The sequence below is a fragment of the Podarcis filfolensis genome, assembly GCF_964270895.1.
Source record: "Podarcis filfolensis genome assembly, chromosome: Z".
Lineage (NCBI taxonomy): Eukaryota > Metazoa > Chordata > Lepidosauria > Squamata > Lacertidae > Podarcis > Podarcis filfolensis.
Window position 1 is genome coordinate 28,163,222 of NC_139617.1, and position 16,405 is coordinate 28,179,626.

At 43.8% G+C, this 16,405-nt stretch overlaps 1 protein-coding gene across 1 annotated transcript in view; it reads left to right on the forward strand.

Moving 5' to 3' along the window:
* Positions 1 to 9,352, forward strand: part of SLC16A2 (solute carrier family 16 member 2) — a 111,268-nt gene extending 101,916 nt beyond the window's left edge. The window contains exon 6 of the mRNA XM_083596454.1: positions 85 to 9,352. Coding sequence (XP_083452580.1) covers positions 85 to 305 — 221 coding nt within the window. The 3' untranslated portion in view covers positions 306 to 9,352. The remainder of the gene's footprint in view (positions 1 to 84) is intronic.
* Positions 9,353 to 16,405: the final 7,053 nt, after the last annotated feature.

The following is a 16,405-nucleotide window of genomic DNA, read 5'->3' on the forward strand; positions in this document are numbered from 1 at the left end:
ACAACCACGAGTGCATTCCAAAACAGGTGGTAGGCACCAGGTTGGCAAAAGCTGATTATAAAACCATTCTCTCCTGTTTTGTAGGGTTTCTCGGTGAACATTTTGGGAATTACCACCTCGCCTTCTATTTTGCTGGTGTTCCTCCCATTGTTGGAGGTCTGGTTCTGTCTCTTGTTCCTCTGATCCATCAAAGACAGCTCAGGAAGAAGCGGCTGGATTCTGGGAAAGACAAGATGCTGGTTTCAGAGACCATTATGAACGGAGAGCTTCTCCCCGGTTCTCCAGCCATGGAGGCCCACATGTAAAGCCATCCTTCAAATCTCCCAGTGCCCTGGTGCACACACTGTCACCACCAGCATTCTCTGGCACTGTACCTGAGCCCAGCCCTTCCCGAAGAGGAATCGAGCTTCTTCGATTGTAGGCAAGGACTGGTCACGTAGGGACAATCCTGATTGGACAGTTTCACCTTTCAAGTTGATTCTGTTTGGCTCTCTCCTACAGAGAGAATTCTTGTAGCGCTATAACTTGTTTGCCCTGCTATGATTGTTGGCACAGCAATGGATTACACATAGGAAGGTGTTAAAAGTTTTTAAAATAGATTCCTCAGTCCAGCCCCCTCCTCTCCACCACCAAAATTCTAAAGCCATGCTTGGATATCTTGCCTTGAAAGTGGAGTTTAATCTCACTGTGAGATCCTTTGGGAGTTAATTTTGTATCAGCCAAATTCTCAAAAGTCTGAAACACTCAAGGAGGCTAAAAAAGGTAAATTCTGAATCATGTTTTTTCTTTTGAATCTGACTCTGAAATTGTAGGAAAGCGTACTTGGTTTTCCTAGCAGCCTTTTTCAGATAACTTTTTTTGCCACCTACTTTTACTAAATACATCCCACTGTCAAAAGGATCCCTCTCTGCTTCCTCCAATTCAACAGTCCCTGTGGCAGATATTGCTTCTCTCAAGGTATGCAGTCCAGTGTTTTCAGAATAGTGTTCTCCAGCCATTGCCTCAGTGGGTTCCATTGCATAGGAAAACAGATTTAATTCTTGAAAGTGTGGGTGGTGATGTCCAACTCACTAATACGTTCAGTTTGGCAAAATGTAGTTTATCTCTCTCCATTAATAAGTCATTATTGTCCAAGTCGCCACCCTTCCGACTTGCAGATTTCATACAGGACCAGATTTAGAATAATTCTTTTACTAGAAAGAATTTACAGAGCAGCGTTTCCGCGTGCTGCTCTGGTTTGCCAGAAGCGGCTTAGTCATGCTGGCCACATGACCCAGAAGCCGTACGCCGGCTCCCTCGGCCAATAAAGCGAGATGAGCGCCGCAACCCCAGAGTCGGTCACGACTGGACCTAATGGTCAGGGGTCCCTTTACCTTTACCTTTACTAGAAATAGTGCATTTGGGCCTCAAGGAAGACTACTCCATAGGAATTGGTATGTGCATTTCTCTCCAGGATTGTTTCGACTAGAATAGTTGAGGTTGATAAAACCTCCCTCCTATTTGCACAAGGACTTGAGACATTCATTCCAATGCAGAATCTGCAACCCATGTGTGGAAACAGATTTTCTGCATGCAGAATTGTGTTGAGTGCCCAAGAACCCTCTGCGAGAGGGTCCGGGTGGGGTGGGGTGGGGAGGACCAGCAACTTGTTACCACATGTGGGTCTTCATAGGAATCTCCATTTGGAAGCATGAAGATTCGTCTCCTAGGAACATACTCTTCTTCCTGTGAGCAGCAGCCGACATGTGCACAGGCTTCTGTTATACTTGGGAGTTCCCGGGATCAGGGTAATCTTTGCGTGGGAAAAGTGGTTCCTTAATCCCCTTGCAAAGGTAGCTAATCATCATATTTCTTATGGTTTGGTCTGGGGTCAGTGTTGTAGAAGCTCCCGAAAGCAGCCAGGCATTTGCCAAAATAAAAACTTTGCTTTAACCCCAGCTGAGATTTTGTGTTGGGTCATGTGCTGATGTCTTTCTGCTTACTCACCTTGGACTTCTCCATCCAGTGTCACCTACCTCTTGGGAAAGGCCTGTTCAGGTGTTCGTATGTGGGGGTTCAGTTCCAAGGGTTCTGTGTATACATGAAAATCAGTATACTCAAACTCTTGGAGGTGCAAATGAGTGGTAGGGAGAGGAAGAACCCCCCCCCCAATACTCCCAGAGCCCACATGCCAAGTGGGCCTTGCCTGGGAAACAAGGTGGAGAGCTTAGAAGCTGCCAGGTAAGGCCCTCTCAGCAGGCAAGCTCTGGAAGGCTAAGGATGCTTGCACGAGATCTTGCAGGAACTCAGATGGCACTGCAAAATCTTATGCAAGGATCCCTGAACCAGCACACTGAGCAGGCCTTAGACCTCAAGCAAAGCAGAGCTTTAAAGTTCTTTATACGCCAGGTAACCCCAAGCAGACCTGGCACAAAGAGTGCCTTTAAACTCTCTGCCTTGCTTGGATTTAACTTGCACGATTTCAGCGCACCTCCCTTCCGCTGCATATGGTTGAAATCACGCCTTTTCACGTCTGCATCTTTATTTTGAGAGTATGGAATAAGATAGAGGGATATTAAGTGGACTAGGATCTGGGAAACCAGTGTTAACATCAGCCATGAAAACTCATTGTATGTGACCTTGAGCCAGCCACTGTCTCTGAGCCTTACCCATCTCACAGGGTTGCTGTGAAGTGCCTCCTTGAGCTCCTTGGAGAAAAGGTAGAATAGATATAATGCAATACTGATAAATAAGGAGTGAACAAAACAAAAAGGTTTCTCTCCAACCTGCTTTTCCCCAATTTTGAACTGGGGAAGGTGAGCTGGGTGTGGAATAACGTGGGGTAAAGCCTATCATAAAAATCATAGGAAAAAACAGATCTGGGACACAATCAGGATATTTAGGGCTACAAACATTGGACTTAATGGGCAGGTCATTCAGTATGTGGCTGTCTGCTAGGACAAGCTTTCTTGGCTGGGCTGTGCAGGCAAGGTGCAATCCATGATCCTATAGTGCATATAGACTCTGCAAGCTGAGCTCCCAACCAAATCATGTTCTGCACCACCTGCTTTTTGGCCTGACATCCTTCTTTGAAGGATTGCCCCCAGTAGTGTTTGTGAACTGACCTCCACGGTAGACTGCAAACAAGGTGGTCAGCCTGTGTGGGGACTGTACCACACTCCAGACCTCAGCAGGTGATCCCATGATTGAATGCCTTTTGACACCAGGGATGGGAAAAATAGAAAAGACAGATAAGTAGGTGCTAAAGGAAGACAAGGCTGGAACTGTATTCCTTGACACTTCTTCTGTTTTTGTCTCAAAGGAATTCTTTGCTATCCATGGGCGTTCAGCCCAAATGAACCTCCTTCCCACCCCACCCCGCCTTCCGAAATGGTGCAGTCTACAATAAATTCCCCCACCACAATGAGAGCTGGGACCCAACCATTATACCTTTTATGAGACCTTGTGCTCTGCACACCCACTGTGATAACAGTCATATTTCAGAGAGGTGGGCTGTACTGAGGGCAGGAAGAGCCTCGATTCCAGGCATCTGGGAAGCCACCTTTCATCCACAGCGCAGAATGGAAACAAGCCCCCAGAAACTCCCAGTGGGCTGGTTGTTATGCCCAGAATGTATGTTGCAGAGACAGTGCAGTAGAATCAACCCTTTCTGAATCTACCAGAACTTGGCAGTGCCTCAGAAGCCTTATCTCCTGGTCAAGGGACATTTGTTTAATGTAGCCACTGAGTGCTGGTGGATTCAGAAAGCTACTGACATATAAAAAGAAAGTCCTTCTTCATGCAGTGCATTGTTAAACTATGGAGTTTTCTCCCACAGGAGGCAGTGATGGCCGCCAACCTAAACAGCTTCAATAGAGGATAGGATAAGGCTATCCATGGCTACTAGCCATGAGGGCTGTGCTCTGCCTTCACGGTGGAGGCAGCTCTGCTTCTGAATACCAGATGCTGGAAACCCTAGGAGAGGAGGGTGCTCTTGTGCTTGGGTGCTGCTTGAAGATTTCCCATCGGAGCATCTGGTCAGCCACTGTGAGAACAGGATGCTGGACTAGATTGGCCCCTGGCCTCATCCAACAGGGCTCTCATTATGTTCTACCGTATTGCCTCTCTTCTTAAGGTAATTTACTCAGAGTATTAACCATCTGTAAGTTGCTTGAGCCTCATCCACTCAACTAACCCATGGAGGTATCAAAATCAATTGGGTCCTTCCCTATAAAGACCATTTAGAGAGTGAGAGAGGAGGGGGAATCATGTGTACGCTTCTCCCACCCACCTAGCTGCCCTTTTGTGTTCCTTTTCCCCCCAATAAATTTTTATTGTTCTCTTTACATATTCTTTCTTACAATACTTTAATCAACACAAAACCATTTTAGCTCTGCTTGTGACTTCCCTCCCTCCCTTCAGTTGGTATCCCATATCACATCCATTCACGTATTTTATCTTTTCACTTTTTTCATCTACATTGTAGGAGTTACTTCAGTCCTGCTAGCGTCCTTAAATTTGTACAGCTATCTTTTAAATATACAATAAATTTACTCCCCGCTTTTGTGTTCCAAGCTGATTGTTATTGAGGAATAGCCATATTCCTGGATATATTATGTATTCACGAGATATACAGGGCTTTTAAAAGAGAGAAAATCTAGTTGTAGTGGTTAGGAGACAGAGTTCAGGACTGGGAAGCCCTCCTTCAGATCTCACCTCAGCCACAAACTCAATAGCTAGATATTAGTCTAAAGCTTACCCCTGCCCCCAGTCAATTTGCAACACCAGGTCTACTGCCCTGCCTTCAGGATTGTTGTATGATTTACAAGAAGATAATGCATGTAAGGCACTATATAAATACTTACAATTACGCTTTCAATTTTTATCATATATTTCAACGAGCAGTCTTTGTACTTTGCTATGAATCTTAACCTCCACTTGCCGAAATAATGCCCATACATACAATATGCTAGTCTGAGATCCAAAACAGTAGCTTTATCCTTGAAGCCAAACCTTCAGTTCCCTGTGTCAGGGCCGTTTTGATGTTGCAAATCTTCAGAGAAAATGCCCCCATTTTCCTGCCTAGATCTTGAAGGCCAGAGTCTGTAAATGGACTGTTTCACTCCTGTTCCTCACCTCTTTTTGCCTGTTTTCTGTGCTTTCTGTTTAATGACTCTCCCTCGTTGGATGGAAACAGCTACTGTCTCTGGTCTTCTGCCAAAGGTAGATCATCACTGTCCATGATATATGAGTACCTGTTAGGATCTGCCATCATTGCCACATCATAACCACATGACAGAGGCAGCATTGTATAATGTTCTCTGCAATCTGTGACTTATGAAATCTTCACCTGTCTCGGAGATAAACTGCTGAAATCAAAGTGAGAGCACAATGATGTGTCATGGGGCAGCTAAGCTGTGAGTGGGGGGGGCCTGCTGGTGAATGTGGTGATCACATTCAGATAAGGCATGTTGGAGCCACACTTTCTTGGTAGTTTTCACTCTTGACTCTGGAGTCTATAGCTCTAACATGTTAAACAGTCATGAAAATGAAAGAGGCGTTTGACTGCCACTGCAGCACTCTGAGATATTTAAATGCCATCCCCTGAGGAAGAGAAGGAAGAGAAGGTGAAGAAGATAAATGGTATACTTTCAGTTTTTGGTTGCAAAATCTTTTGCTGTATCGCTGAGATATGGGGACGGTTGATGGGGTAGAGGGAATAGAAAATTCTAGTTCCAAATGCTGTGGTGGTTTGCCAAATGCCAAAACTGGTGTTAGCAGGCAGTTTTTCCTTCTTTGTGATGCAATTTGTCCTTGCAAGATAATACTGTTTCTGCAAAACACTAGACTGTTGGAGCTGGAGGTGCAGTTTGTGTAATCCTCTGATCAACATCAGTTTGGAAGTCCAATGATCACTTCCATTAGAGTCCCTGGAAGCCTTTTCAGAAGGACCCATTTTTATTAGGATGAAATTTCCACGTGCCTGAGGGGACAGAGGCTCAGGCAGGGCACAGAGTCATCCAATATGGGGAGGAAACAGCCCCACGTGGTGCCCTCCCCCCTGGGTTGATCATGCCATCACAAGTTGTCCCCTCCCTTTCCCCTTGCAGAAGAAAAAGCATCAAGGCTGAATGTGAAATTTCGGTTTTTTCACACAGTGTGATGCTTCCATAAGAGAGCCTGTGGTGGAAACAAATGAAATTTGTCACCTCAGAGAAAACCGTTCAAAACAAAACATCTGTGTTTGATGGGGGCAGGGAGTGGCTGTTGCCTTCACCCCACCCCACCCCCGCTCATGGGTGTCAAGGTGGAATTTGGCAGACCAAATTGTTGGAGGGGAAATGAGCCCTCAGTCTGATCCTGCTCTTGTGGTCATACCTTCTTATCATACAACATAGTTTTCCACACTACGGAATTAGTATGAAGAATGAGCTGCACTAGCAAAGAGTCTCTTCCTAGAGCTAAAAGTCACCCATCAGAAAGAAGTAGTGGGGCCAAGTGGATATGTACGCCAAGGATTATCTACAAAACCAGGCACACTGCCTCCAATTTTTTATTACATCGTGTGTGTGTGTTTTCTGATTACCCCCATCAGGTGGGGTCTTTATATGTACATCATGGTTTGGGGACCAAATTCTACCCTGCCCCTTAATGGCATAGTCCTTACTTAGTGAAGAAAAGTTTTATTAAGTGCCTCAGAGTAGTAATCACAGAGGTAAGGAGAGAGTTGATGGGGAAAGACTCTTAACTTTGATGAGATGGCGTCCACCTGGATCCAAATGGCTCTCACACACCATCTCTACAATGGACCAAAGTGCAGTCCTGGCTTTAACAAATTCAAACTCATTTTTTGCTTTTGCTTCCTGTTTCATCGCTTTCTTAACTGTTTCTGTTGTGGGTGGATTTAATTTTTTTCCAGTCCCAGACTTTAATTCTCCACTGCAGTGCATCTACAGAATTACCGGTGTGCAGATTTGTTGGGAGTTTTGAAAAGCAATGGGAAGGCCTCCCAAGGCTAGCCCTAGACATGTTTCTGCTGGAGGGGAAAAGCAAGATGGCAAGATGGAGCTGAATGTTACTTCAACGCTGGTACTCCACTGCATCTGAAGCAGCATGGTAGTTTGGTGCAGCTAGGACAAACTGTGTAGCTTACACCAACCAATGGGGAATGCCCAGCATGCTTAGGAGGAATAGCCAGGAGCTGTCCCAACATTTGCCATTTGGGGCTTCCATCTCACTTCCTAACAGTAGAGCTGGCCATGCTAAAGGATAGGAGGTCGAAGGAGCCTTGATCTTCTCACTGTTGAATCTGCTTGCCTCCCCGGAAACACTTAATTTCATGTCTCAGTGAAGCCCTAATACAACACATGAGCTTGCCTTCCCCCTAGTCAGTGGGAGTCTCTGAATATACAATGTTATATCAAAACCAGCCTTAAGGACTGTGTAATATCAGAAAGAAAATAGTTGTACAGATTGTTTCTTTATTCCCAACTTGTGTCAATACACAAAAAATTTTTTAGAGGAGTGGGGAATCTTATATGCAAATGCAAACAATCAAAAACACCCAGTATATACCCAGTATATTAATTGAAATTGTTGGCATTATTCATTACAAGTGGTTTTATTCTTTGTTGAGGCTCAGCACTTTAGGGCTCCCTATAAGTGTGGGAATGCTGAGTGTGCATGTTTATATAAAATATTCTGATATTATAATAGGATAAAAATGATATCCTCTGAAAATTAGGTATTTGGAATGCGCTTGAAAAACATATTCAAAAGTTTGCTTCTTTTTTAAAAAAAACATAGAAGAAAATCTTTATATTTTGCTTCTGAAAGACTTGACTCCAACAGGAGAAAAGTCACCACTTACTGCCTTTGCAGTCCCTTCTTTTGGGATGTTCAGCCTTTGCCACCAGTCCACAAAGCTATTGGCCTTTCCCCTTGGCCCCTTCACCTTCCAGAGTTGAAGCTTAAGGCACAAGTAAGCTCCAAAATCTTTCATTTCCCATAAGCTGTTCTCAGAGAGAATCAAGGGAGCAGGCAGGATGTGGCACTGAACTTGCAATCACATCAACTGGTGGGGGCAGGGAGGCATTTTTGTTGGTGCTCTAAAACACAAGGTGGGGAAGATTTACGCTCCACAGTTCCAAAACTCTAGGGGCTGCCACAAGTTGAAGTTGTGCTTTTGATGTTAATGGCATTTTTTAGGGTGGGGGTGGGGGTCTCATTGTGACTGCAGCAGGGAAGGGAAGGGCTCCCCAACGAAAATCCCTCCAGTACACACACATGCGCACACACACATGCCAGTGATGTGTTTAAAATCATGGTCTGTTTTGGCACTGAGACAAACTCAAAATCATCAAATTTCTTTGATGGCGACTTCGCTCCATACTATGTTATGGCCTTGTTTCTCTGGGTACCATATTGCTTTTGCAAGTGTTTTTCTGGGTACCGTGTTGAGTTCTTATAGAGTAAGTCAGTGGAGAATTAGCACCCCCTGCCACTCATTCGGAGACTGCAACTGCAGCTCTCATGCTGTCTTGTGCCTTTTATGTCATTTGTGTGGAAGCAAGAGAACCACACTGTCCTACTGTTTCTATATTGCACCCTGGTTATTTAATTTAGATCCTCATACTCTTGCATTAAATAAAACGTTGGCCAAGGAAAAGGCTGCTACCATCTGTTGCTCCATAGCTTGCCAGCAGTCTGCTTAGCCACGCTTTTGCTTTCCTTATGTTTTTTTAAAAATCCATATCAGCATTTCCACATTATTATTACTGTTATTAGTCTCCTGCTCAACATTCTAGATGAGAGCCTTGCACAATGGAATGAAATGCCAACTCTCAAAGCCATCTGCAGGAAATGTGGGGACCAGCCACTTGCAGATTTAATCTTAGCTTATTTGTCTGCCTTTGATGGTGGTTAGGACTGGTATGAACTAAGAGTGTCCTGTATTCTCATTCAACCTGTGTGACATGCATATTATTATTGTTGTTGTTATTATTAATTATTATTATTATTATTATTAAAAATACCAATAAGATTTCCTAGCTGATTGTTTTCTATGTAGATGTCTAAACCGTATGTATAAAGATTTTAAATTTTTGCTGCTGTTGCGTTTTTTCCAAAGTTTCCCCCCATTTGTCTCCAAATTCTCTGCCTGCCAAGACAATCGTATAAATCAATTTTTAAGTGTATTGTTATTTGCTCTACTGCATTATGCTAAAGGAATGAAATGTTTTTGTACAGGGTTCCCCCCCCCTTTATGTACAGTAGTTGTTGTGTTGATGGGGAAGAGAGTCGTACTAGTCTGAGATCTTTGTTTCTGATCATCACGATTCACAACTGGATTGAAATTGTGTTTCTTTGGTAAGAGTTTGTCCTTTTGTCTGAGTCCATCCACATTCTTCTGACTTTGAAATAACCAACTTTGCCTCAACCCCGGACTTTTGCCTGATGTGCACAGTAAATCAAGTTACTTAAGAAGAAATGCAATGTTTCACCACTTCGCAACTGATCTTCCCAGTGTATCCAAAGTCAGCAAACTTGTTTTTCCTGTAGCGGAATTTGTTAAAGGAGTAAAGAGAGGGGATTCTTGGGAAACATCTTGCTCTGTGTGTGTGTGTGCATTCCTCTACACAGATGGATGAAGGACAGTTGCATCATAACAAATTCCTCCTGAAAGATTAATTTTTGTTTAAATGGATTTGCAGGGTGGCAGAACCTAAGCATGCTCCTCGAAGACTGCCTCAGGTCTCCCCCTACAGTGACTGTGTTGTTTCTTTTAGCTTCAGATAATGAAAGAGAGCCTGTGGTCACATCCACACCACACATTTAAAGCACTCGTATACCACTTTAAGAACCACACCTTCCCCCAAAGAATTCTGGGAAGTACAGATCATTAAGGGTCTCCCAACAACTCTCAGCGTCCTTTAACAAACTTTGGTTCCCAGGAATCTTTGGGGAAACTTTGTCTCTTAAATTGGTACGGGGGGACGCATTTAAGTGGATGGTGTGGATGTTACTTTAGTAAGAATTGAGTTATGTGTATTTAAGAGACAGGATGCTGCTTTTGTGATCCATGAAGCACTATTAGCTTCATGAAGATGGAATAACACAGGTTTGCACATTGATTTCTTCTCTCTGAGCAAGTTTCTACTACATCTCATGGCTGTGAAGATACTCTTCAGACACTGAAGCAACGATCAACTGAAATCTCAGAAGCCAGAGGGTTATCTGAAGAAGACCTCCATGGGATGCAGGAGAGCCTCCAGTGCCTTGCAAGTTCCTCACCTTTCCCTGTAACCAGCAAAATTGGGTTGAATACTCACAATAGTAAAATGATGCAGGATACACAATGCAACATATTTTTATTAGGCAAATCATAAATGGAAATAAATAAATATATAAATGAGAGAAAATATGCAAATCCATTTGTTTGCATCATTTAGGTGGGGGCCACAGAGTGAAGCTTTCCTTAGTGGAGGAGGCACATGAAGAAGGGCCTCAAATGATGATTACAGGGTCTAAGTCAGTTAATATGGAGAGAGGCAGTACTTGAGGTATCGCGGTCCTGAGCCATTTAAGACTTTATAGGTTGAAACCAGCACTTTGAATTGGGCCTGGAAACTAATTGGCAGCCAATGCAGTCGAGCCAGAATCAATGTACTATGCTCAAACCATCTTCAGAGGCAGCTCCACATATAATGTGTTGCAGTAATCTAACCTAGAAGTTACCAGAGCATACATGACAGAAAATAGGCTATCCCTGTCCAGATAGGGGTGCAGCTGGGCCACCATCTGAAGCTGATGGAAGTCACTCCATGCCACCAAGGCCACCTGAGCCTCAAGCAATAACTATGAATCCACTGGTACCCCCAAGCTATGTACCTGCTCCTTCAGCGGAAGTGTAACTCCATCCAAAGCAGGCATTACTGCATCCATCCAGTCTAGGGATGGATTGTCCACTAACAATGCCTCCGTCCTATCTGGATTGAGCTTCAGTTTGTTGGCTCTCATCCATTCCACTACCAAGGCAAGACAGCTGTCCAGCATATCCACTGCCATACCTAATTAATTTGCTAGTAAGTTTATCGTGTAAGAAATAAGTAGCTTCACATGCTGGAAAATGTGCATTTCCAGGAAAATGCACACTGTGAAGGGATTTGGCAACTGGTCTGCCCTCCAGGCACATTAAATCAAATGCCAATACCAGGCATCCCATGTCAGACATTTCCCAAAACTGAAATGAGTTGCTTTCATTACAGATACGCTGGCAAAGGTGGTGATTTTCGCAATTGCTTTGAATAATGTAGGCTTGCACTTCGCACCCAGCAGGAATAAGAGAAAGTTGCACCGTAACCACTACAGTATTACATTGCTTTGCTATAGACTCCTAAAACCAGTAGGGAACAGCTTCCTGCACCAACTTTTATTGCCCTGCTTGATGGTCATATAGGTACTCAGATTACAGTTTATGTTCAGCATCCACAGATGTAAGTAACAATGTGTATTGTATTTTTTTTTTGTAGGGTAGATATTTGCAACAGTTCTATTACTTACTCCAGGGACAGCTAACCAGTGTCCCCGTCAATGCTGTTGAACTCCAGCGAGCTTAGTCAATGGATAAGGATGATTGGACTTCTGGTTAGCTGCCTGCACCATACTCAGTCACAGAATGACATGACATGGAACAGCTGCAGTTCTCTTCCTCTCATACCAATAAGCTTGCTTATGGCAGCAAGCAGCTCTCTTCCAGACCGTGGGGAGAGGTGGGAAGTGCCAGCAAATAATAATACAGATAAACCCCAGCATGCAACAGAAGACTGTAGCTGCCATGACACTAAATGCAATATATTTGTTGACACTCTTAACAGCAGACAAATAACATATCAAATAAAATACCCTGGGGAAGTGGGTGGAGAATGCAAGTGACTTACTGTGATTGCAGAGGTGGGGAACATGCAACCCTTGTTGGACTTCAGCTCTCAGCAGCTAGCTTGGCCAATGGTCAGAGGTGATGGTAGTTGCACCCCAGTAACATCTGAAGGGCCTCCATGGGTTTCACATCCCTGCGATAGAGCTTGTGGATGCCCAAGACCAATCACATTCAGTTATGCTCTCGTCAATATAAACTATTGCCAGGCAACTGCTCAAGGTGATAAGCCATTAAAGCTCATGGAGGCTACACACTGATAATCAAATAAAAGGGAGAGATTCTGCCAGTACTTCTCAAGATCTCCTAATCCACCCTTTCCCCATGTGGTGACCTCCAGATGTTTTGTCCTGTGTCTCTCATCAGCCCCAGCAGGTATGGCTAATTGTCAGGGATAAGGCAAATTTGTATTCCAAGATATCTGGAAGGAACAAGGTTGTGGAAGGCTGACCTAATATTCATGGTATTTTGAACAATGTTGCACCCGGATTCAGAATCTAAATACTTGGTTGAAGAAGATGGTATTTAAACATTTATGCCAGCAGTGAGGAACCAACACTCTTTCATGTGTTGGAACAAAAAAAGTTTTTTTCTTCCAGTAGCACCTTAAAGACCAACTAAGTTAGTTCTTGGTATGAGCTTTCGTGTGCATGCACACTTCTTCACATGCACACGAAAGCTCATACCAAGAACTAACTTAGTTGGTCTTTAAGGTGCTACTGGAAGAAAAAAACTTTTTTTGTTTTGACTATGGCAGACCAACACGGCTACCTATCTGTAACTCATGTGTTGGAGTCCCACTCCCATGAGCCTAGCTGGGGTGATGGGACATATAGTCTAGTGATATCTAGAGAGGGACAGTTTCCCTACTCTTGGCTTACAAACACACATATCCTGAAACTGAGGCTGCGGGCAGTCTTGAAGAGCTGGAAGCAATTTGAGCGAGGCTTTGACTCACACAGATTCCTTTTGTGTATATTCTGCTTTTTTTAATAAAAAAAATTGAAAGAACACAAAATGTTACTTTCCAGGGGCAAATGTTAGATGAGTTTACCCAACACATGCAAATCCAGCCAGCTCTTTGAAGGAGGGGAATCTCCCGCTAAAACCACATGAAAAGCATAAACTTACAAATGTAATTACAGAACCAGTCAGGTTAGTAAGTGGTTCCTCACTTGACAGAAGGTTTTGGTTTGCTCAGAATTATTTCCTCCCTTTGGGTCTGTGCCTCATCAGAACTTTCTATATTCCCCAGAGGAGGGGTGTTGTGTTATGCTTTTTCTTTGCTTTTAAACTTGCTTTTGTATTTATAAGAGATTACCTCCGTGTTTTTGAAATTAGGACCATTCTCTTCAAATTCAAATGTTGATTGTTGACATTAAGCCTGTTTTGTGGGATTGTTCTGAAAACTTTTTGGAAATGTTTATTCTATTTTTGTAGAGAATAAAATGATGGCTTTTGTTTTTTAAAAAAACAAACAAAAAGCAAACCCACAAAACCCTGGGATTTGTACAGCTCTGTGCTTGTTTTTCCTCTTTCCAAACTTGGCACAGTAGACAGAGCATTTTTTTAAAAAAAAGTATATGGCTGGGGTTGCCAACTAATCAGAAAAACTGAAATAAAATTGGCCTGGCCTTCTCCTGTGTCATTAAGGACAACTTGATATGCAGGTGAATCCACCCTTATCAATGGCTAATATCTGCACATCAGGCTGCTCTTAAAAGTGGCAGAGAGCAGGTTGTTGAGGAAGAAAGAACATGATGCTTTTGGAAAGCGGACCATGAAGGGAACAGCTGTCCAATGCTGTTTGACTGCTGCTACTGGCATTCAGAAGCCGTGAAACAACCCAGGCTACAGCCATATTTGGTAAGGCACTCATTGTAGCCCATATCTTCTAAGATGAAGAGCCCTGTGCATATTTCGCAGGGCTCTTCCTCAGATGCCCAGATGCAAAAAGCCTTCCTGCACTTGTAACAGTACACAGAGGGTTGTCGCCATCTCCATTTTATCCTAACAACAAGGAACAGTGCCAGCATGGTGGGGCAATGCCACGCCACTACCTTCCCAACAGCATTGTCACTGCTGTAGGGATGAACCAGCAAAGCAGCCATGGAGGCCTACAAATCCTGCCTCACAAGAAGCCTGCGGGATAGGTTAGGCTAAAAGCCCATGTCTGGCACGATGTTAACACAGAGAGCTTCATGGCTGAGTGGGGACGGTTATATAGCAGAGGAGACTTCAGCAGGTCTATCTTGTCAAGATGCAGCTATTCAAGTTGCAGAAGCCCTTTCTCCTCATTCGGATGTGGCCACCTTGCCTATGACCTTCTCTAACAAGGAATGTTCCCACCAAGCCTTTCCCACCCGTCTTGCTCACTCCCAGGTCATGCAAACCATAAGAAAAGCCAAAAATGTCTCCAACACTCCCCTTTTATCAAAGTAAAGGCACATTTTAAAAGTGCAGATCTTTTCCGTTTTGTATTGCAGCACTTCTTTATTGGTATTGATTTATTAAAATGTTTAGGTCCTGTCTTTCCATTTTTAAAAGAAAGCAAACAGCCAAGGCAGCTCACAACAAATTTTAAAACTGGTGGATTAAATGAATGAATGTAAAAGATTTAAGAAACAGCAGATTTTAATAAAATGCAGTGCCACAAAACTCTCTCAAGTCTCTCAAAATCATCAGCTCAACCAGTGAACTTCCAGACTGAAGATAACAGCATTCAGAAGACAGCCCAAAGACACCAGAGAGACACACACACACAGAGAGAGAGGTTGTGGAGAAGCAAGGCAGAGAGTGGCAGAGCTAAGAGGCAGCCACAGAGAAGATCTTCCTGCAATTCAGCTAAGCACAGCGCAGATGTTGAAGGGATATGGAGAAAAGCCTCTCTGGGAAATCTTCGTGAGCTGACAGGATCATATGGGGCTGGGGGGGGGGGGAGGCAGTCTTAAGCTGCTTGGGACTTTAAAGATAATGACCAGGCCTTTGAATTAGAGTGGCCACTTACACATTGCCAAAAAAAGGAGAGAGAATACAGTACAGCCACACATACACACAGGTGGAGTGGTTAGAGTGCTGAACTAGGGCCTGGGAGACGAGGCTTCAAATCCCTACTCAGCCATGAAGCTCACTGGGTGACCTTGGGGGCCACTCACTGCCTCTCAGCAGATTGTTGTGGGGATTGAGGAGAGGGAGAACCTTGAGCTCCCTGGAGGAAAAGGTGGAAGATGAATGCAATAAATAAATAAAAGGATGCTGATTTGCACATGCTGATTTGTATGTGCATATGTACACAAAGGAAGACTCGCTGTAATAGAAATACAATTCCCCTTGAGGGAGGAAGCCGTGGCCAAGTGATCTGTGTGCCTGACCTGCTTAGTTTGGCACAAGCAAGAAAATAAGCAACTTCAAGGCCCCTTCTGCTAGCCCTGCTGAGGTTTCTTCATGTGAAGGGTGCCTTCAGATAAGAGAGCTGTCCTCTGCAAAGTAGGATATATGACACCCTACTATTAATTGGGCCTGGGATTAATTGGGCTTCCTGGGTTCAGTTGCCGTTCTAAACTGGCTCCAGTCAACACATTGTGGTAGCCTGAGCCTGCATTTCCAGAAGCTTTTCAAAGACAGTCATGATGTTTCAATAACAAGCACATATGTCACCCTGAGCAGATCCATCTCTAGGCATGGGTTTGGCAGGCTATAATGGGCAAAAGCAGCCCTGACCATTCCACAAGAATAGCCAAGTCCAGAAACACCCCAAAGATTGGAAAAACTGAGCTTTTAAAGGGAGAGTGGCTGTTCCACTGACCAGGAGCATCTCTGTGTTACTTGAATGAAGCTTCAACTTGATTTGCCCCAATCCGGACCCTCTCTGGCCTTAGGTACCAATTCAGTATCTCAGTCAAATGGTGTGGGGAAGTCTGATGTTCTTCAATAGGCAATGCTGGAACACAAGTGCCCTTGAAAGACACATGCACAATATGATCAGTGTGCAGCCACCACAAGGGAGGAAAGGTGAAAATGAAAAACAATAGCTGAAAGTTGTGCTACGCAAAACACTGGCTTACTTTACTTGGTGTGCATGCACCCTTTTCCTTTGTCCTATTGTCTCTTGCCAAAGAGGTATTTCAGGTTCTTAAAAATAAAATGCCTGTTTCTCAGGTGAATTTAGGTTGGATGAGTAACAATTTTTTCTTTAAAACAGCTTTCCACACTGACCCTGAGCATGGTCTCATCAGCTTTTGAAGGGAGGGGTGGTAGGGAGGCCTTAACAGGCCAGTGACCATCTCATAAGAACTAACAGTCTCCCCAGAATCCTTTGCTCCTTGCAGTGGTTCCTCATCGGTCAATCTCTGCAAAAATAAAAAATAAAATTACTAATCTAGAAACTGATGATAAATCAATATTTAAAAGAAATACTGGAGGGCTACACAGGAAACAACTGAAATGAAGTTTTGTGTCATTGGCACTACCTTTAAAGTCAGAGGTCACCAG